The 23229-nt window shown below is 41.5% G+C and overlaps 1 protein-coding gene and 1 long non-coding RNA gene across 5 annotated transcripts in view; one reads left to right on the top strand and one right to left on the bottom strand.

The window, feature by feature from the left end:
* Positions 1 to 23229, bottom strand: part of EVL (Enah/Vasp-like) — a 208888-nt gene that overhangs the window by 100116 nt on the left and 85543 nt on the right. For 3 of the 4 annotated variants that reach the window (XM_048853438.2, XM_048853436.2, XM_048853439.2), the window contains exon 2: positions 6014 to 6182. In XM_048853438.2, coding sequence (XP_048709395.1) covers positions 6014 to 6182 — 169 coding nt within the window. Of the gene's footprint in view, positions 1 to 6013; positions 6183 to 22854; positions 22998 to 23229 lie in introns of those variants that run through there. The other variant, XM_048853437.2, reaches the window with a different exon arrangement.
* The window catches only part of LOC142072581 (uncharacterized), a 28329-nt gene continuing 22106 nt past the window's right edge, over positions 17007 to 23229 (top strand). The window contains exon 1 of the long non-coding RNA XR_012669074.1: positions 17007 to 17183. This is a non-coding gene — a long non-coding RNA (uncharacterized LOC142072581). The remainder of the gene's footprint in view (positions 17184 to 23229) is intronic.

The following is a 23229-nucleotide window of genomic DNA, read 5'->3' as shown; positions in this document are numbered from 1 at the left end:
CTTCTTCTTCTTCTTCTTCTTTTTTTTTTTTTAAGGAAGAATCCTTTTTTTCCAAATACTTAGGTGATATATGCCTCAGAAACTTATGTCATACCTAGATTATTAGCTCTCTGGAGCAGGGATTGTCTTTTTGTTCTGTGTTTGTACAGTGCCTAGCACAATAGAGCTCTGGTCCATGACTAGGTTTGCAAACCACTATTGTAATACAAATAAAATAAATAAAGCAACAAAAAAACCAATAATAATTAAAACAAACAACTCCCACCCTACCAAAACCCCCCTGCTGTCATTTAGATTACTCAAAGGATTGAATCTGGCATCCAGAATCTTGCACCTCTGTTCCCCATTCCCAATCAGCTCATGTGTCTAGTGAATGAAGTCTGTTGCTGTCACAAGGCTGCTCAGTTGACTATGGGATATAAATTAGCAGTATCAGTCCAGTTCTGCAAGACCACAATTACTGCCACTAGATGGCAGACACAGTGCCGGGGGGGGGGGGGGGGGGCAATGCCTGAATTACACAGAGACAGAACTACTTGCTCATCCTACAGACAATCCCTCTGGGCTTAGGCAAGGGAATATAGGGAAGTTTGCATGAATAATGCCCATGGTGAAATGGGTCTGTAGAGAGCGAAAGAGGTCTTATGTCTGGGCTAACAAGCAAGTATTTTTCACATTTACCAATTTTAAAAAAATTAAGCTTTTCAACCGTCTCTGACTAACTTAAGTCAGGGAGGCAGAGCCAGAGCCTTTGAAGAAACGTTTGGGAAGACTGGTGTGTGGCTCTCTCTCGACTCTGAAGAGTCTGTCCTCTCCATCTGGAGAGAGTCTTTGGTATTCAGACGCAGGACTGTACAAATCTGAAGAGCACTAAAGGGTGTGGAGCATTTGATGACTAACACAATTAAAGATAAAAATTGCAAAAAGCCGCTGCAATAAATTATTTACCAATGCAGGTAAACTCTTCAGTTTGCGTCTCAGAGCATTTAATTCCATGTGGTCTGAAGAATTCAGAATGCTACCTTCACTTTGAGGATTTAACCACTTCAAGTGGAGGAGAGACAGAATTCTGAACCCTCTCACCCATATTAACTCTTGGAATACTGCTACTTTCCAGGTTGCCAGCAAAACCAATGTGCAGAAGAATAAGTATACAACCTGTCCTCATACTCCAAAGCGTGGCTCCCATTAAAAGAAAAAGGAAAAGAAGTGGTATGAGTTTAGTTTTACCTCCTTAGTCAGTAGTTTCAGAATAAAGCAAACATGGGACTGCTTTGCCTCTTGCTGAAAGAATGAGGGCAGAGTAGCATCTGCTGTAGATGGTGCTTAGATCACAAGGTGAATTGTGAAATGGAAAGTTGGATGCTTCAAAGGAGCAAATAAAATAAATAAATACAGAAAAATTTTCCACTGTTCGGAACATAGCTATTATAATATTTCTAGGGGAAGTTTCCTCTAGAGCTACATATGTCAGAATCTAGGATTTGCCACACTGGACGAGACCAGTGGTCCACCTAGAGTAGTATTTAGCTCCAACAGTGGCCAGCAGCAGCTGTCTAACAGGAAAGGGCAAGAAACCTTGCAGAAAACAGCGATGGATTAGTCTGCCCACCAGGAAAGATTCTCCTTTCTAACTCCCAATAGTTAGAGTTTAACTTCAGGCCTGAAGCATGATGGTTTTGATCCCTCTGAAAACCCTTTTTCCCCTGTAGAAGGGTCACTCACTGGCCAGTGTGCCCCCATCATGGCTAGGCATGGTGTAGAAGCCTCTGGCACACTCTATCAATGGCCACGCTGCGCCTGAAGTGGTTTGCATCTTCTCACAACTCAGCCCTCCCATAAGGTCACTTATAGGGCTCCACCCTTTCCAGGACAATAAAGAGTCCAACAAACAGTCCTAGGAGCTTATGTCAGGTCTTCAGCCCCAACCTGAGCTCAGTTGTCCTTACCCCCTTGCATTAGGAGGGATTTAAATCCCTTCTATGGGAACCCAGACACTCCCTTTCCTCTGTGTTCCAGTCCCGGAACCCTGTACTACTAAGCTGATACAACATTCTGCTTCCTCAGACTCACTGCTGATTCCCTGGGCCACTTCCTGTCTTTGAGTTTGTGGTTGGTGCAGAGTCCTCCACAGACATCCTGACAGCAGTCCCTCTCTGCCTGAGCTGCAGCCTTGTATCACACCCGCTGTTGGTTATATAATCAGTTGCAGGTGAGGAAGTAGTTGCTTTGTCCATTAACTCTATTGTAGCTGTTGCAGCACAGGATCCGTACACCCCATCACACATCCCTTTTAATATTTACTGTTGAAACACCAGATAATTGTATCATCTACATAAATGTCCAATCCTGTTTTGAATCCTGCTAAGCTCTTGTCCTCGGTGACATCTTGTGGCAATGAGTTCCACAGCTTAATTATTAATTGTGTGAAAAAATATTTGTATATCCATATTATATTTGCCATCTTTCAATGCCACCATTTCTTTTCATGATGGCCAGGAATGTGTCAATGTTACCTTGTTCTCCCTTTGTTTGTTGTATCCATCTGTTGTCTTTTGTATTATGCTTAGATTGTAAAGACCTTGGGGCAGGCCTGTCTTTTTGTTATGGATCTGTATGACATCTGGAACAGGGGGCCTTGTCTATGATTGGGATCTGGGCACTACTATACGATAATAATGCAGGGACATTTCCTTTCAGGTTGATGCTTGTCGCACTTGCAATGTTTCCCCAGATTGTCACCAACTGTACATACTCTAAAATTCAGAGGGTTATAGCCTAATAACCTCAGAATGGCTAATACCTCCACAGGGCAAGCCAAATTTAATCCTGCTACAAGCAGGCCCAGGCCCCAACAACTTCAATAAAAGAGGTACCTCACCTACACCAGGGATGAATTTGACCCAACATTTTCAAAAATGCGGCAAATTTATACCACAAGGATGCTGTCAGGGTACAAGCTCCAATACTGGCCTAACCTTGCAGTGATCAATTCTGAAAAGTACCACCTTCTCCAAGGGCCCATTTTTATAATAATTTTCTAGCTCGGGACTTTATGTAAATCCTCCAGACTAGTGTGATTCACTTTTGACTTGTCCCGTCTATTTCTTCAGCACAGCCCTGCCACATGCATCTCAATAAGGCGCTCCTCCTGAGGCCGTATCACTTGATATTAAATTCCTCACTTAACAATCACTCAGTCATACCTCTGAATTAAACTAAAAGCTGCTGACTTCTGCAGACAAATATTCAAGGCGAATGACTAACAAAATGGAAGTGATTACAGTGTTGGTGACCACAGTTTGAGAAGTGCCTCATCCTGTACTGCTGCTGCTTTTTTGGGGTTGCTGATCATGCTGGTATGAGTCTACACAGATACGTGCATCTGTGCAGGGGAAACAGATGACTTCATTTGCACTATGTCGTTAATAAGTACTTTAACATTGCAGCCGAGAAAGAGCGAGAGAGAGAGAACGAAGCGTGCAAATGAGACCCATAAATAAGACCTATAAAATGGTCTGATGACCACTTCCAGTTGTTAAATTTACATATGATCACACTCAACATCATCTTAAAAACTACACTAGTGGGATGGAACCTTTTTGGTGAGCTTTTCAGTGGTGACTAATTAGAGAAAAGGACAAACAGAGATAGAAAGGTAAGGAAAATAAGGACTAAGTTGTAAATGTCGTTAAAAGAAAACCAGGAAAAGGGCCAGAAGAAAAAGCTAGAAAAAGCAGCTAGAGAAAGAGAAGAAAGGGAAAACCTACATGCAGCAGAAGATGCAGCAGAAGACAGAGAATGCAAATTAAAATGAAAGACTCTGAGAGATCTAGGGAAAGGAGTAAATTAAAGAGAGGACATTAAAAGCAGATAAAGGTCATGTCATGTAGATTATACTGATCTCTCTCTCTCTCATCCTGCCAATCAGTATGCAATACAAGTTTAAACTGACCTTGTGCTAGGGATTTTGGGCCAGATCCTCAGTTGGTATAAATCGGCATAGCTCCGGGTGATTTCACTTCATGCCAATTTACACTAGCTGAGGATCTGGCCATTTTCAGAAAACATGCTTTGCTAGCTAAATAGTTAATTTTAACAAACCCTCACTTTTCAATGGGACTTTACTGAAGTCAGTATGAGGGTACATGAATTGGTTTGAACAGAGAACAATTTGCACTGGATGGCATTTGTTGTTGTTAAAAGCAACTATTTAGCAAATCTTGGTTGCAGTAATAAACCACTACAGAAGATGTGATATTTAGAGCTGTGAAGAAGTTTAAATTCTGAACCTGAAAAACTTTGAAATGATCTTTTAAATCCCAGTCTTATCTATCAGTTTATGCTATGTCCAATGGATTTTGTGATTATAATGCATTTTTTGTATCATCTTTAAATTAGTATTTTCTCTAATACCTTCTTATTTTCTGAAGAGATTTTAACCTAGTGCCAGGTAGCTTCAGTTATTTTTTGTCATCAAATTCCTGAACACCTCCACTCAGTAGTCATATGGATTTTATCTTCTTACATATGTTTCCTCCTGAATTCAGATGTTTTCAGTGATGACCTGTGCCTACCTATTTACTTCATGCAAACAATGACTTTTGCAATCCAATCCAGTGGCTAAAGCTAATGAACTGACACATTTAAAGCACCACTGCCAATATTTACAATTTAAGTCTCAAATTTGTCCTAAATTTAAATTGTTATAATCTGATTAAGAAAGCCCACTGGGTTACAAATAAGTAGTTCAGGGGGAAAAAAAACCATCACCCAATTGCTGAAAAATTTGTATACAAATTACAACAGCTGTTATTTATGTTGGGCCCATGTGAAACAACGATTTGTGCTTCCCTTACTGGGCTAGGTACTAGAAGTTCATTAATGTGCACTACTTCACAACCATCCTGACATCAGTCAATGATACCAAAGTATAAACAAAGATATCTGATCTTGTTACTAATTAAACACAGCAGCTTTACATATTTCAGCACTATATTTTAAACAGTTTCAGAAGTACACTGTAAATAGTTGAAAACCAACATACTACATTTTCCAAAAATTATTTGGGTTTCCTTTTAAAAAACATGAAGGCGGTGGGTACATCAGATTGTCTAACATTAAATACTAATTAGCACATATATAGCACTTCCCATCCACAGTTCGCTTTTCAAAGCAGAGTAGTAAGCATCATTACATTTTACAAAAGGCAGACACTGAGACAGAGAAGTTAAGTGACATGCCCTATCACACAAGTGAATGACAGGGCCAGGACTCTTGACTCCCAGGCTCTTGTTCTAAAATGTAAAGTGGGAGTAATTCATTGATTTAACAGTTTACACAATCATGTGATTTGTTCACTTGAATGTGAATATTACATTTAGAATGAGACATCTACTTATAGTTCCTGGGAACAAATGCTTTCACACTTCAGCCTGACACACCTGATACTGCTGCTGACAGTGCCCCCGTATCATACTGATAGCCATTGACTAGGGAGCAGAGTCTGAACTCAGTTTTGATGGTGTAAATCCCACATAGTTCCATTTATGCTATTGTAAATGAGATCAGAATATGTGCCTAGGTTTTTAAAATGCAATATGAGAACTTAGTTACTCATCACAAGAAGGCAGGAGTCACAGGGAGAGTGAATGATCTCTTATTTGTCAGGAATACTAGAAGTTTGTACCATGAATGGAGCAGTAAAGAGCAGTTGGGGAGTAGCAGGGAGCAAAGCCTTCAGTAGAAAACAGGGATAATAAAATGGAGCAGAAAACACACAAATTCTTCCATGCCTAATGTTCAGTGAGATTTCTCTCTCACGTAAAAGGACAAACAACAAGCTATAATAAATAGAGGTACAGCCCTGGATCAAGAAATCACACAGGACATGGCTTTATGGAACAGAGTATAAATGTATATACCCTTTGTAGGAGTAGGATTAATTATATAACTGATTACATCTTTAGAAATCAAAGGATATGTACAGGACACAAAAGACATAGTTACTCACTTGTTGATCTTGTAGTTTAACTCCAACTACTCTAAAGGTGTTACTGGCAGTGTTGTGGTATATGTTGATTCTGCTGAATCCCTGCTGTCCAGGCTTTATTGGCACCCATTTCTTACTGGTATCATCATAGACCATAACTGAAGCCCGGGCTTGGCAAATACTCTGTTCGCTGGAGAACAAAAGTAACACAACCATAAAATACAGTAAATGTGTGGTTTATTGCAAACTATTCTGAGGAAAACACAATTATCAAATACATTTAAACCATACATTGCATGTCCGGTCTATTAACCTCAGAAGGCTGGCATTTTGCATTGTGCCTGCCAAATTAATGTTTTAATGGTTAAATGTGTGTGTAAACACATATACACACACACTCTTCAGTGTTACTTTTCTTGACTTTTTTTTTTAATCTTGCACACCAATACTAGGACCTAAGTGGAAACTTAATTCACAAACACTTTAAGAAAGGGAACCAAAAGCATTAATGCTCTATTTAATTTGCACCTGTTGACAAGTGAGGCCTTTCATATCTGCTTTGACATTATTAATATGTTGTAGCTCATTGGCAAATTAATTGGAGTAAAGTTTAGACACACAATTTAAACTGGAAGCAAGTGGGCCCTCAAACCAAAAGCCCTGTTAGGTAAACTGAAGAAATCAATTACACTAATCCAGCTAATGTCTGTAATACTCAGAACTTGATGACACATTTAGAAGTCCCAGAATACACTGTAGAAGATACACAGGCTCTTTAAAAAACAGTTTTACTTCAGCTTACTAGCAAAGAAGGAAAGATCAAGGGGTTGGGGAGATGCAGTTCAATTACTGAAATAATCGCCTTTCAGAAGTAGCCCAAAATGTTAAGAAATACAAGATTACATTAAAAAAATCAGAATATCTGGATTCACGTATTTCAGTTATTTTCAACCTGAGCTAAAGATGTGAAGAACAATTTTAAATAAATGTAGATAATGACACATGAATGACAACATGAGTTTTCTGGGGGAACTGTGGTTGGAAGATTTCCCCAACTAAAGAAATATAACAGAGGTTGCTTTTTTTCTGAACTTTATCTAAGTTTTTTATATTTTTTAGTACTAGCAGAGGTGCTGGAACAATTTGTATAGTGGGGGTGTGAGAACCATTGAACCAAACTGTAAACCCCATATATGATGGAAACCACTTCAAGCCAAGTAGTGAGGCAGAACCCCCAGCACTTCTAGTTCTAGCACCTATGAGTACTAGTGTGTATTTGCAGTTTTAAGCAACAAAAGTATCTTGTTAAAGTGCATAATCATTATAAGGTAGTTACTGTAAATGTTTATTTTTGTTCTGTAATTTCACGAGTTTATTATTTCCCTCCCACTGAAATTTATTCTTTGAATAACAGCTCTCTCAGACAAACGGTGCACTCCTCCAGATTACTGTAAAAATACATATTTCATATGAAACAGATATCATTGGGTATATAACTGAGGTCACACGAACACAGAACATAATACTCAACATCCATCACTGACATTTTTGGACTGTCAACCAGTATTTCAACTATTGCTACCCTGAATTCCCAGCAGCTGCACACACTAGGACTACTCTCACGAGAAATGGGTAAATGCTCAAAATTTCTGTGATCCAAGATCTGGGCCCTCATCCTGCACACAACTGTAGGTTTGCATGAGTAACCAGTGCAAGATCAGGCCAATGGCCTTTTAAAAATATAAATGAAATTGTAATGGTTTATGTCCAGCATAAGTCCTGAGCTCATGACAACCCTAATAATTTTATAGCTACATACCTCTTCATACATAGATCTCTTTCTTAGTTTAGGATGAGCGGATGGTAAAGTATTTTCAAGTATCTAATGAAAAGCAGTAACGCTTGAAGAGTGGTCTCATTAATCTTTAAAAAAAACAAGCAAAGAAACAAATAATAACCAGAAAAAACTTCAATCCTCTCTTGTGCCATCAAGGTAGAAAGAGAGAGATTCATTGTTGTCATTTCTACCTGTGAGAGATGCTCAGACATGATGCTGATAAGTATGATAGATAGTCAGAGACAGACAGTACGCTCTATATTGACAGACAATCCATTAATTATCCTAAAGCTAAGAAATCCAGAATAATAGGCTATTATTACTTAACAGCATGAAAATCGGTAGGGTATGTTACTGGAGCATACAGGAGAAGGAGCTTGTATAGTCTGAAATATTAACGCTAGTATTCTTTATGTATGTACTTTAGGTCTCTTATAAAGGATATGCCCATGTCCATCCACCTGTTGTCTTGTTATATGGGAAAGGGAATGACTTTTTATTACCAATATTTTTCATTATAGTACAATGGGGCCGAATTCCTTTAGGGCCTTTAAGCACAACAACAACAACTTGGTCAAACCTCTTGGCAGAGTAATCGTAAAACATCAGCTGTTTGAAAGGTTTTTCTGAAAAGTACAATTCAACTTCTGATGTTTTTAGGGGAGGATAGGTCATACTACAAAATGGAGCTCATGGCCCTGCCCCTACCCCACTCTCTCATTATAACGCATATGTTTGCTTATAAAAAAAAACCCAGCTGTTTGATTAACTATAGGCCAAACTAAGACAGTGCTGAGTACCTGCTGATCATAAGCGACTCTCCCTGGAGTCAGTGAATGTTTAGGACATCAAGAATAGGCTGCTTCAGAGTAAAGTACGTCTGCTTTCAACAGCCAAATACGGTGTCCTCCATGATGTCAACTGCACATCTGCGCCCTTATTCACACTGATGAGAGCTGGTCAGAGAAATTTTGACCAAACCATACTGCATCCAAATTAAAATGCTTTGCAAAATCAAGTCGATTTTACTGGAATTTTCTTTTGGAAGAAAACCAGGGAAAAAAGTTTGGACGATACTGAAAGGTCCAGTTTTTAATATTTTCAGATTGAAAGGTTTTCATTTATTTCTTTTGAAATTAGTTTTCATTTTGAACTTTTGTGCTATATTATATACTACCATATATTCTAATAAATGCAAAATTTTAAGAAGTTAAAATCAAAACAGAACAATTATGTCAAAACAAAACAGCGTGCTTGACAAAAAATGATTTTTTATTTTACTTTTCCTTCACAAAGAATTTATCAATTTTTGGTTTTCATTCTGATTTGGAATGAAGCTAAATTTCAAAATTGCAAAATCCTTCATGAAATGGAACCCCTGCCCTCCACATAGCTCTTATATTGACATTGTGTGACTAAACAAAACCCCCAAATCTTTGCACTATTCTTTTTGAAGGTGCGCATGTGCATTACAGCAGCATTTCCCCAAGTCAGATTTAGTAGCTGAGGCATTTTAATTAACTCTCCTATAACACAAAATATCAGGCGCAATTCCTGCTTCCCCTGAAGTCAATGGGAGTTTTTAACCATTAACTTCAACAGGAACAGGATCAGATCCATTACTTGGCCTCCACTGAAATAACAGAAAGCAACATAAAAGAAGACAAACAATGCAAGAAAAACCACTCTTTGCGAAGTCCTTCATTATCTTGCAAACCCTATAGTCCCTCCCAGGACCTGACTCTAGCCTACAGTCTCTCACCTTGAACTAAGAGGCACCTCTATATGCCTAAATTCTACTTTCTCACTTTACCCACGCGACTGCTATAGTAACTTCCCACCAAATACCGCATAAAAGTCCGATCCAATACCCATTGAAATCCATGGGAATCTTTCTACTGAGCTCAGTGTGAACTAGAATGGGTTATTACATTGTTTTATACCTAAACCAGATAATGATAATCTCATGTTGCTACCAGGGAAGTTTCCCCAGCTATTTTTCTGGGCCATAAGTCGTTGTTAATGCTGTGAGGCAGGGGAATGCACTGCAGGCATACAGTAACACTTTATATCATATGACTGTGAATAGCCTATGTTCTCTCTCTCTTAAAACAGTATGGATCATATCAGCATTTGTATTTAGTCATGGTTTAACAACCACAACTTTGAAATTTATACATAAATTTCCTGATGTATCTAAAAAAATATGATTACTGAGAATAGAGATATTCTGTAGCAGATCCAATTCGCTATTTCGTTACACATAACATTCAAAATGTAATTAATTTCTATATTGATTTTTTAATTATATTACATTGCATTAACATGCAAGGTATCCGACTCCACTGTTGCCAGCCTGGATTTCCATTATAGTCGAGTGAACATGAGGAGGATAAAACATGGGTCTAATTTAGGGTTGCCAATCAACTGCACAAAACTGAACACCCTTGCACCACCCTGCCCTGCCCCAAGGCCCCACCTCTGCCCCGCCCCTTCTCTGAGGCCACACCCCCACTCACTCCAACCCCCCTCCCTCAGTCGCGTGCTCTCTCCCACCCTCACTCACTTTCATTGGGCTGGGGCAGAGGGTTGGAGTGCGGGAGCGGGTCAGGGTTCCAGCTGGGGGTGCGGGCTCTAGAGATGAGGGGTTTGGAGTGGGGGAGGGGGGCTCTGGGCTGGGGCCAAGGGGTTTGGAGAGCGGGCTCAGGGTTGGGGTCTGGGAGGAGGTTTGGGGTGTGGGCTCCAGGAGTTTGGGTGTGGTTTTTTTGTAATGTTAGAACCACATTTATGACGAGCTATCAGGCTTTCTTGTCTGGCGGCTGACTGCTCTGGTTAGCTTAACAAAAAGAAGGTTATGAGGTGACTTGGTTACCGTCTGTGAGTATCTACATGGGGAACAAATATTTAGTAATGGGCTCTTCAATCTCGCAGAGAAAGGTATCATGTGAAACAATGGTTGGAAGTTGAAGTTAGAGAAATTCAGACTGGAAATAAGGCGTACAGCAGAGTTGCATCTTACACGAGGGTTAGGTTCTAAAGTCAGCGCATAAGGCAAAAATCGCATATGGTCAAAATTACCCTTGAAAATCCCTTAAATCGCCCATAAAGTACAGTATCCTGTACATGGTTTTGTGTATACAACCCTGTACAGTAATATGTATAAATATATAACGTATACAAGAATGTACAGTATATAATAAAGAGTACATATGCAAAATATAATTTTACAGTACTGTATTTTTAATTACAGGGGGTAGTCAGGGCTTGATGTCGATCCAGGATACAGAGGTGACGGAGAGCTTGGGTGACGGAGAGCGAGTCGTAGAAGAAGTGGTTGACTCTGGTTCAGCTCAAGAAGTTGATTGTGTAGGCTCATCTGCTGCTGGTTGTTTTTCCTTGAAAAACATGGTGATCGGCAACTGTCGCTGTTGTGTCTTGAGCGTCTCAAACGTTTCTTGATACAGTCTCAAATCGTCCGTAATACTATGTGTGATTTTGAGGCTTCGTTCCATAGAGGGATCATATTCAGAAATTAAATAATTCACGTGTTTCGCTGCTTGGAACACTTCAGCAAATTTATGAAGATTCCAACTTGCTGGCTCTTCCTGTTCATCATCATCATCTTCGTCTTCTGTAGACTATTTTATCAGTTCCTCTAACTCTTCGTTAGTCAATGTTTCTCTATGGCTCTCAATTAAATTCTTCAATTTCTTCCTCAAGGATGTCAACAAAACCATCACCATCCACTTGCCTGGCCACCTGAACGATGCATTTCACTTGTCAATGGTTGGGAAACCCTTAAAATCATTCACACATTCTTTCCATAGGTTTCACCAACATGCATTGACTGTTTCAGGCTTGATTGCATCCACTGCCTGTTTAATATAAGTGATGCAATCGGCAATGTTGAAGGACTTCCAACACTCCACCACATTATGACTGGGATCAGCATCCATAGTGCTACGTATCCGTGAGAACGTAAGCCTCGTGTATGTGGCCTTGAAACAGCGAATCACGCCTTGGTCGAGAGGTTCGAGGATGGAGGTGGTATTGGGGGGGAGAAAGAAGACTTCAATGTCGTTATGTGCAAACCGGAGTGCCGCAGAGTGGCCAAGAGCACTGTCTACGATCAGCAACACTTTAAAGTCAAGTCCTTTCTCTTCGAGGTACCGCTTGACCTCTGGAATGAAGCACTTGTGGAACCAATCCAGAAATAACGCTGCCGTCACCCAAGCCTTTTTATTTGATTGCCAGAACACAGGCAGGAGATTTTTGTTCTTGCCTTTTAGGGCACAGGGATTTTTAGTCCTGTAGGGCAAGCCCAGCTTTATTAAATACCCAGCCACATTGCCACAAAACAACACAGTCACATGGTCTTTAGCTGCTTTCAAGCCAGGGGCCTGTCTTTCTGATTTCAAAGTGTAAGTGCAGTTGGGCATTTTTTTCTTGTATGATTTTCTTTAATTGTTCGGGGTAGGCTTTTGCTGCCTCTTCATTGACAGATGCAGCTTCACCAGTAGTCTGCACATTTTTGAGGTTGAAGCGGTTCCTAAAACTGTTAAGCCAACCTTGGCTGGCTTTGAATTCCTTCCCATCAGAAGGCTGTCCCTCTTCGGGGGGAGGTTTGAACAGCGCGTAGAGGCTAAGAGCCTTTTCTTGCAACGTGTTGCCATCGATAGGCACACGTTTATGGTTCATGTCTTCCAGCCATAAGTTTAATGCCTTTTCAGTCTTCACTAAAGTCTTATCATGCACCTGGCTCACCACCTTAGCGGTTACTGGAGCACTTGATGCCACGGCTTGACAAATTTCTCTCTCTCAAATCTTGATGGCATGGATGCTAGATTCGTTGCGGCCATATTTACATGCCATGTTGGAGACTGACATACTGTCTCTCAATAAGTCCAACACAGCCAGTTTTTCCTCCAGCATTGGAACAGATCACTGTTTCTTCGGTTGTGTACCAGATGAAGTAGTTCGCTTGCGTTTAAGGGCCATGTTGTACGAAAAATACGTACAGTATTTTAAAAACTAGAATCACACTCAGCATGGCGAGATGTTCACACTATGAGAGGTACGTGGGAACTGAGACTGACTGAGGGAACAGCAAATTCACATCTCCCATCTCACGCTTACTCTGGGGCATATACTCATTGAGTGGAATGGTGGGTGGAATCGCCCGCACTATTTACAGGTATCTTGTTATTTTTCTTTTTTTTTTTGCTGAGTGCATATAGTTGAATTCATGTAAGTTAAATGCGCATATGATGCGACTCACCTGGACGTTTTTGACAGTGAGGGTAATTAACCATTGGAACAATTTACCGAGGATCACGGTGCATTCTCCACCACTGACAATTTTAATATCAAGTTTGAATGTTTTGCTAAAAGATATGCTCTCGGAATAATTTTGGAAAAGTTCTATGACCTGTGTTATACAGGAAGTCAGACTAGATTATCACAATGGTTCCTTCTGGCCTTGGAATCTATGAAACAATGAGTTAAGATATAATTTCTTCCTGATGGTTTGTCTTCCCTGAAAACTGACACATGTAATCTGGAACATTCAAAGATAAAGGCTCATTTACCAGCATTGCTAACATCTTACCTACTGTAGGATATGTGATATGTTTCCAGGGTTGCTGTGGAGGACGTAGGAGTTGTTCTTGAAGGTCCTGATCCTGTTAGGTGCGAATGGCCCTCCACTGCCAGTGATATCAAAGGATACAGAGCACCTTTCATTAGGTGCTGGTCCACAGAAAAGCCTTTGGAATGGGTCTGAGCTAACCTTCCATACAGGAGTGGGGATATGCAGACATAGATGAACCCCTCCATGCACAGATCTCATTAATTTACATATTATTAGAGGGCTAGATTTTGATATCTTTACGCTCACATATAGCAGCTTCTTACTGCACAAGAAATACTGACTTCAATTGAGTTATTTGTTCACTAAGGTTGTATATTTCACAGTTAAGGGCACCAAAAGATAATTCAATAAAGTCTCCCAACAACATTGCAGGAAATTGCCATATCTGTCACATTATTCAACATGAGTAAGGGTATCAGAATGTGGCCTAAATTTATTTAAAATCTGAGTACTTTTGTGTAAGTAAAGCAACCATGGAATATACTTGCAAAGCTACTTTAGACAATATCTCTCAGAGATATCTATATTTTCAACATATTTAAAGTACTGTGCCATAGGATAGAACAAGAGAATTCTAGATCATTTAAGGCGTGTAGCTGGGGCAGTAATAAAAATTGTTTAAATGGCGTAAGTGTTTGATTGAGATGTAATATTAATGAAACCCACTGAACAGATTGTATTGATGTCATGGCATTAATTGTTAATTTGCATTCTGGTTATTGTAGAATTACCCTCTATAATATTAAAAAAAATGTAATAATTCAGAAAACATCCATGGTAGCATGAATGCATGTGAAATATGTTGCTCTTTTTTATGCAAGCTGAAAAATAAAATGTTCTGTTGATTCACAGGGAAAAAGTTGTGAAGGCAAGTGAGTTTTCCTGCAATGTACACGATCCTTTAGGGAGAAGTCATGCCACTGTGTTTTGTGTAGCCCTGCCCTACAGTTGTAGTAGGGTTGTTGGGGTTTTTTTACCCATAATTTACTATGAACTGAGCTGAGACAATCAAATGTATTTCTCTTAAGGCCCATGGCTGGATATAAACACTCCCTTATGAGAAAAGTACTGAAATATTCTACTGTAATGGTCTAAAACACTGCAGCTTACAGTAGAGATACTGCAGTGTATTACTGCAGGATCTCTGCAGGGCCATTACTGTACAATACTGCAGGTTTTTTTTTTAAAGGGACAATCTTAAAAATGAAATAATTTAACCTCTGAATTACTTAGGCTCAGATCACCCTTTTCTATGTAAAAAACAGTAAAAAGGAAAAACTGATCTCCAAATATAAGGTTATTTGAACTACTATACTATGTTGAACTGATTTTAACAATAGTATTTAATTTTAATAAGAAAATAATTTTATTATTATTTCAACAGAAACACAGACACCAATTAAGCTAGGTCAGCTGCACTTTTCATCCACAGATCTCAAAGCACTATAGAAATTATGGTAAATATAATTATCCTCATTTACACTGGGGTACCTGAGGTACAGGCCAGGGATAGAATCCCCCCCTCAGATAACTCCATCCAAGGATTTAAATTTTAAAAAAACCAACCTCCTCACCTCGCAAAAAAATAAAATAAAATGCAGAATATGATATTTGCTGCCAGCGCATTGTTCACTTGTCTGTCTTGTCTACTCAGGCCTTGTCTTTATTGCAGTTTTAGGTTAAATTAGCCACTCTCAAGTTAACTACTTGAGTTAGCCTTGTTCGATGTCATGAATTAGGGCTGGTAGCTGAGCCTGGAACCAGCTAGCTCTACCTACCTAGTGAGGAACAAAGGACTGAGAGCTGAATAAGAGTTGGCTTGCAGCAGAATCACCTGATTGGCCAAGCCACCCAATTGGCTAGAAGAACCAAGAGGCATGCTCTTAAGCCCAGCAGCAGTATTAGGCCAATGGCAGCTCAAGTATTCACCCACGTTTGCATTAGGTCCTTTGCCTGCTTGTTCCCACGCTCACTCCAGCCTTTTTCCTGCCTTGTTCCAGCCCCACTCCTGTCCTGGATCCAGCCTTTCCCCTGCTTTGCCACTTCAGATAACCTGGCTTTAAACCTTGTCTCTGACTTCACCCTGACCTTTGGCTCTGGACTCTGACTCCAACTCTGACCCTGGGTTCCTATCCCTGACTGCCAACTCTTGATCCAGTCACTTGGCCCGACTGCCCACATTCCGGTCAGTGACGCTTAAGTGAGAACATTTGCACAGACTGATTGAATTAACAGCAGAGAAGCTGAGTTCCCACTCGATTACTAGCTCAATTATCAGCAGCATGGGAGCTGCAACCCCAACCTCCTCTTAGGCCAGCTAGCTCGAGTTTAAAGCACCACCTACTTTGTGGTAGAGAACCGTGAAAGGAAGTCGGGTAGGGTAAGTGTCTTTGTTGGATGGAAAAAAGGGAAAACCACAGGAAAAATTAAGAGACAAGGCTTTATTGTAAGGGACATTTTAGGCAAACACCATTTCCTCTAGCACATCATGTATTTTTCTCTTAAGTGTATACTTCCACTGCCCTCAGATATACAATGCAATTATTATAAGCTTCAATTTAATGTTTAAAATGGTACTTACTATCAGTTTTAATACAATTCAATACATCTTCAAATAAGGGATGGGTGTCACCCTAAAGAGACAAATCAAAGAAATAAGGGATGATCCCTTAAAATAAGGGATCAGTGGTCACCTGAGAGTCGAGTTAGAGGCAACACTTAATTTACCTTGAGTTAATACTGCAGTGAAGACAAGCCTTTTGATTGTAAGCTCTTCAGTGTAGAGACTGTCTCTTATTCTATGTTTGTACAGTGGCTAGCACAATGGAGCCCTGTTCTTGGTTGACTCCTGGAGACTACCATAAGAAAGATGACTAATAATAATCACAACCCATGTCTCTTGACTTCCAGTTCAGTGCCCTATGTAATGGACCACATCCTCTATAGCAGCAGTTAGAACCATGTTCATTGTAAAGGTTACCAAAGATAATGTAAGCCATATTAGAATTGTGACGAAAGAGAACGTAAAATGCTTATGTGGAGAACAAGGAGATATCTGTATTATTTTTTATGAATATCAGTTGCATTTCAATTTACCTGTTTGATATTTTTCTGCATGACTGCATGGAATTAAAGGAACCTTTCCCAGGCTGGAACCTAAGATCAAAGGAGCACTAAACCATTAAAGACACCAGCATAGAGAGAAAGGGAGGTGAGCAGGCAGCAGCTGCTGGAGCTTGCAAGCAAAGAATATAGTTAGGTAAGACCAGATGGATAGGCCTTCTGTTGTTAGCCTCTTTCTCTGCTTGCTATGTACCTTCGGGTTAATAAATAACCCTTTGTTTTGAAGAAGCTGTTTTTGAGTCTCTTTAAATCAGCAACTGCTCAGAGGCTCCCAGGTGCCAAACCCAGTTGGGTCTGTCATGCTAACTGTTTCACAGGGGAGCTGCAGCCCAGAGATCCAGTCTAAGAACACTGGGGCCACGTAATTCCACCCAGGAGGCGTGCACTTGAGAGGGACTAAAAGGAGCTAAACCACAGCTCACCCTGTAACCATGACAGCTGATCATAGCCTTTATTGGGCCATGGAACTCACTCCCACAAAAGATTATAGTGACCATGGAACTAACCAATTTCAGAACTAAAGGCTGCATCCTGCACAGTGTTGAGCACTCGGACCCCGATCCAGCAAAGTACTGGAGCATGTGAGTAGTACCACTGAAGCCCATACTGGCTCTCAGACTTACACAAAACTCAGTCCGTTTCCCTGGAGCAGATCCTCAGCTGGTGTAAACAGCCATAGCTCCACTGACTTGATATTTCACAAAAGCTAAGAATATGCCTCACTTTTTAAAATGAGGATGCTAATAATTACTTAGTTATCTTCATTAACTAAGGAGTTTTTGTAAAGTTCTTTGAAGTTGCAAACTGGTAGTTAGTGAACATTTTCCTAAACTTTTGTTTTCATTTTGTTTATCAAAACTTGGTTTGTACTATTTTTCTTCTCACCAGCCTGATCGTTATTATTGATATCAGAAGTTATTTGGGTGGTCAAGGACTTTTTCTACCTTGCAACAAATCCACTTCACAAGGAAAAATTACAAAAGCCCTCTACAATATGTTTTTAACATATTGTACTTTTTACAGGAAGTCGCATTTGTGTGGTTAAACCTCCTGTGCAAGTAGAAGCTGGGTTCACATGCTGATATAGTTCATCCGACATTACCTTTAAAAAAACCTATGTAAATAAGAAATTGTACATAATGAGAAGTATGGCTAGTGTGATATACGAACATTAACCTCAGAGGTTAACAAGATACAAAGGTAGAGACCACATTCCTGCAGCAGCTGGGGTCAGCTGCAAACTCTAATGGACTACTCTGCTAAACAGAATTATTTCAATGATTAGGGTGGGAAGAAAATATTTTTTAATTAGATGTAATTATTTAAAGAAATGGCCATTTATGGAGTGGCACCATATTTGCAGTTTTTGTCCAACCTACTTATTCAAATAGAGCTTAAAAATACCTCTAGAAACTTCAGAGCAAAAAAGCATTCAGTCAAGTTACTACAAGTAAAACATTTCCCATATTTGGCATCTTAGCATTTGCTGCAGATATGACTAGGTCGCTAATTTTGTCCTGCCATACAATCTACCACTTCTACTTCCTGTCCGAAGTCAGCATCACTTCTGGAGGATCCTCTACCACAGGGGAGGGCAAACTGTGGCCTGCAGGCCAGATCCGGCCCATCAGGGCTTTCAATTTGGCCCACGGGATGTGGCGCAGCGGGGCTAAGGCAGGCTCCCTGTCTGCCCTGGCCCTGCACCGCTCCCAGAAGCGCCCAGCACCATGTCCCTGCAGCCCCTGGGGGAGGAGGGGCAGAAGGCTCTATGCACTGCCCTCGCCTGCAGGCACCGCCCCCCGCAGCTCCCATTGTCCGGGAACAGGGAACCGTGGCCAATGGGAGCTTCAGGGGTGGTACATGCAGGCAAGGGCAGCATGCAGCGGTGCCGTCTGCCCCACCCTACCCACAGGAGTCACTGCCAGATATTCTGGCAACTTCTGGGAGCAGCGCGTGGCTAGGGCAGGCAGGGAGCCTTCCTTAGCCCCACTGCGCGCTGTTGCTATCCCAGAACTGCTCAAGGTAAACGACACGGGGCCAGAGCCCACACCCTGAACCCTTCCTGCACCCCACACCCCAACCCCCTGCCTTGATTCTCCACCTGCACCATAACCCTTTGCCCTGAGCCCCTTCCTGCACACCGCACCCCCTCCCGCACCCCAACCCCCTGCCCTACATTCATGGCCCTGTATACAATTTCCCCACCCAGATGTGGCTCTCGGGCCAAAAAGTTTGCTCACCCCTGCTCTACCAGATACCAAGCGAGGCAGGACTCTGCTCCTGCATTAGAGCAGCAATGGGAACAAGTGGAAAACTCCCTTGACCAAAACTGTTGTGAAGGTTGAGGGCATTTAGCCACCGGCCCAACTAAGGGGGAGGCATGGTCTCTCATCCCCCCTATGACCCAATGCACGGAAGGATCTGCTCAGGTCACACCACCTTTTATGCTCCCTTCTCTAATGCACTCTGAAGTCTGGTGAACAGGAGGCAAGCTATGCACCAGCCTCCTTTCCACCGCCTTTGATGTGCATCGAGGGATTGTAATTGTAGCTGGCCCTTGGATGAGCTGTCAAAGGGGGAAGATTCATCCACACTGTGCATCTGCCTATAGCCATTCACAGCCTTACCCTTAAATTGCTTCTTTGTTAAAACTCCCATGTCTCTATATAATATCTTAAATCCAAAGATACCAATAACAAAAATTACAACAATCCTGTACTCAGTGGTTCTCAAACTTTTGTACTGGTGACCTCTTTCACATAGCAAGCCTCTGAGTGCGACCGCCCCTTATAAGTCAAAAATACTTTTTAATATATTTAACACCATTATAAATGCCGGAAGCAAAGCGGGGTTTGGGGTAGGGGCTGACAGTTCGCGACCCCCCATGTAATAACCTTGCAACCCCTGAGGAGTCCCGACCCCCAGTTTGAGAACCCCTACACACACACATTATATATATATATATATATATATAATCTTTCATCCATACATCTCAAAAAGGCTTGATGTTGTTAATGAATTAAGCCTCAGAACATGCCTGACAGATAAGGAAGTAGTTTACAGAGAAGGTTTGTGTGACTAACAAGCACGATGCCAACTACTATGTGTTGTTATAAAAGAACAGGGTTCAGAAGTTGCTCTTTATGCTGATGGTGTTCCCCTTAATTGATTTCTCCTTTCTGAGGTTATTAAAACACTATATTGAGTAATGTGTGAAGACATCCATGTAGACTTGTGAGCTGGAAACCAAAGAAGAGACACGTCATAGAGAATCCAGAGTTTACACTGAGAGTCCAGTCCTAGTAGGCCAGGACTTTGGGGGCTTAGTCACTTCAGTGTGAAAATTCATGTAGTGTAGCCATGCTCAATAAGGCTCACAGTTATTTACTTGTAACTTGCTGCATCAAAGCACTGAGACATGACCGTGAGGTAATCTGGGATGCAAGTATAACATATGTAAAGAGACACCACACAGTAACAGATGATTCATAGAGGTCTGATAGTAATCTCCCACCAATTCTATCCTACTATACCACTGATGTGAATGAATAGAGAATTCTGATTTGTTTATGTCTGCTACCCACATATAAATGGCGTATGAGCTGCGAGTCAGCAGCGAATCAGATCAGGGCTGATGGAGTTGCTCTGTATTTACACCAATGAAATTGGGAGCAGAATCTGGCCCCAGCACTTAGTTTATCCTGCTAAGATTTTGGGTAGTAGCTGGTGAATTCATTTTAACTCCTCTGTTTCCTGTTCTGATACATTCTTGCGAAACAGAACAATTAGCTTAAGGAAAAAAGGGTTTCAAGGCAAACTCCACTTGGGAGCACGTCAACTCAGCATCTTAAAAAAATATAAACAGCTGCTGAACAAAAGGCATCTCATACTCAGCAATTTAGTCATTAAAAAACATCACTCCTGCCAAAATAGTCAGATACTTATGTAAGGGGACTGTTGCCCCCTTACTAACATTCAGTGGGGGTGTTTTAGTTGCTAGCTCCCAGTACTAAAAAGGGGGAAGGGTCTATGGGAATCAGGACCCTGAGACTGACAGCCCCCAGGAACAATGGGGAGAGGCCAATGCTCCAGATCAGCCTGAATGACAGGGCGGGCAGGCTAATCAGGGAGTCAGGAGGTCAGGGAGGTCCCGTCCTCTGCGTGAGCTGGAATTGCCTGGGTCACACAGAGTGGGGCCGAGCTAAGGAGAAACCAGGGGCTCAAGCTGAGCTGGGGAGACTAATCAAGATCCAGAGGGACCAGAAAAACAGCCCAGAGAGAGCAGACCCTGTGCTGGGAGCAGAGCTGCAGCTCCAAAGCCAGAGGCACAGCCCAGAGAGAGCAGACTTGCCCTGGGAGCAGAGCTGCAGCAACCAGAGCCAGAGGGGCCAGAAAAGCAGCCCAGGAAGCAGGTCAGTGCTGGGAGCAGAGTCACAGAAGCAGCCTGCAGAGCAAACCTGTCCTGGGAGCAGAGCTGTAGCAACCAGAGGCAGAGGGGCAAAAGAAGCAGCCCAGGGAGCTGGAGGCAGAGCAGCAGCAGCTGCAGAGACCGAGTGGTGCAGCTGGGGCTGGAGCAGTCTGGAGCTGGGTGCGGTGAGCAGCTGGGGAGAGCGAGGGGGACCCTGGGGCAGCAGGCCCAGCACAGGGAGACGCCTCAGTCATGGGGCTCTGCAGGCCAGGCTTGGATCGTAACCCCGACAGAGCGGGGGCAACACTGGGAAGAAGGGTCCTACCACTTAGAGCCTGAGAGCATGTGGCCACCACCAGAGCAAGTGTCCAACCCACAGCATCTCTGCAGCAAAGCCAGGGCCTGAGAAGAAGGCCTGGGATTTACAAGGAACAGACTGTGAACTGCCCTGACATTCCAGAGACACCGTTTGTGATGCTCCCTGCCACAGAGCGGGGTGATGTGTTTCCTTTAACCTTTCCCATTTTTTCTTATTCTTTTTAAATTTAATTGTTGATTAAATAACTTGCATTTGTTTTAACTTGTATGTAATGGTCAGTGGATCAGAGAAGTGTCCAATGCAGAGAGAGTACCCCGGAGTGGGGACACCCTAGCTCCTGTCCTAGGTGACCAAAGCAGGGTTGGGGGTCGAGCCCCCCAGGAATCCTGGGTCCAGCCTTGTTGGGGTTACGAGGACTCTGCCAGACAGGAGAGTGGAAGGGGAGTCCTCAAGGGCAGGGAGGCCACTGGGTAAAGGAAGTGGGAGCGAGGACTCAGATCCTTTTGCTAGCCCACTTAACCAGGGTAGTGCAGAAGCTAGGAAAGTTCCCCACAAGAGCGGAACTATTCCCCCGCTTACAGATAGGAACATGCCATACTCCAGGGCGGAAGCTTTCCTTTGACCTTCAAGCTATTTAAGCAATGTATGCACACCTCCACCCTCTCCAGCACTTCACTGATCCATTAACTCTTTAACCTATTCACTGTATCTTCCTGTAATAAAGTGCGGTACTTTATAGCATCCCACATGCCATCTTGCAAACAACCTCCACTACACACACCAAATTCTTAGAAGTAAGTATCAGGATGGTAAGCGTAGGGAAAAAATGACACAGACTTGATTAGTCTATTACATATGCTGAGATATAAAATTGTAATGAAGTATCCTTACAAGATCAGGCCATTGCTAATGTAAACTACTTCCCTTTTTATAGAAATAAGAACAAGAAGTAACTAATTTTAGAAAATACTGAAACAACATGCACAATCAGAAACTATACTGTGAACGGAAAATGCAAATTTTAGACACCAGCTAATGCTTTCAGACAAACACTCTCAAAGCCATTGGAGTGTGTTTGAGTAGAACAACGTTTTAAACAAAGATTTTAAAAAATTCAAACATATGCAAATTACAAACATGACACTATCCATCAGGACACAGACACATGCATAACTGTACACGACACAACAAACTATATAAGGCCTTGATCCTTCAATGAGATCCACACAGGTGAATTCTTATTCCCATTCAGTTCTCAATGGGACAAATGAATCTCTGATAACTCCACTTAAATCATTTGACTTGCAACAGAGACGAATTTGGCCCAGTGAATCAAGTTCAGCACTGGAAGCCAGAATCAGAGCAATCTATTATTGCCACAAAAATCTAATTATCTTTTCATAACTGAAACACAAACCTTCTGAAAGTACAGTTTAAATAGGACATGCTATTCTTTATATTACACCATATGAATTTTGGTCAACAAAGTCATTATATATTCATGGTAGAGTCCCCAGGTACTTACCAGCTTGCCATTGAAAAAAGGATTTAGCAGAAGATTCAGAAACAATGTATTATCAATCTGTCACACGTAATTTGTGCTAAATCAGATATTCTGTTTCTCCAATTTATAGAGCGGAACAAAAACTCGACAGTAATGCAGTTTGAGAGTGTATGCATAAAGCCCTATACCCAAACAGGAAAACGGAAGTTTTACCAAAAAAGAGAGAGCAGGAAATAACACTTGGTTTAAAAAAAAGAAAAGAAAAGAAAAGAAAATTTGTTCAGTATAAAAAGATGAAAAGAAGCAATAGTCCAAGACCGAGAATATGGATTAAGATGAGATCAACTGCCATTTTTTCCACTGGTAATGTTGATATTAAAAGCATTTAATTAGTTT

The sequence above is a fragment of the Caretta caretta genome, chromosome 6, assembly GCF_965140235.1.
Source record: "Caretta caretta isolate rCarCar2 chromosome 6, rCarCar1.hap1, whole genome shotgun sequence".
NCBI lineage: Eukaryota > Metazoa > Chordata > Testudines > Cheloniidae > Caretta > Caretta caretta.
Note: the sequence above shows the minus strand (reverse complement) of the source record. Positions and strands in the feature narration are given on the sequence as shown.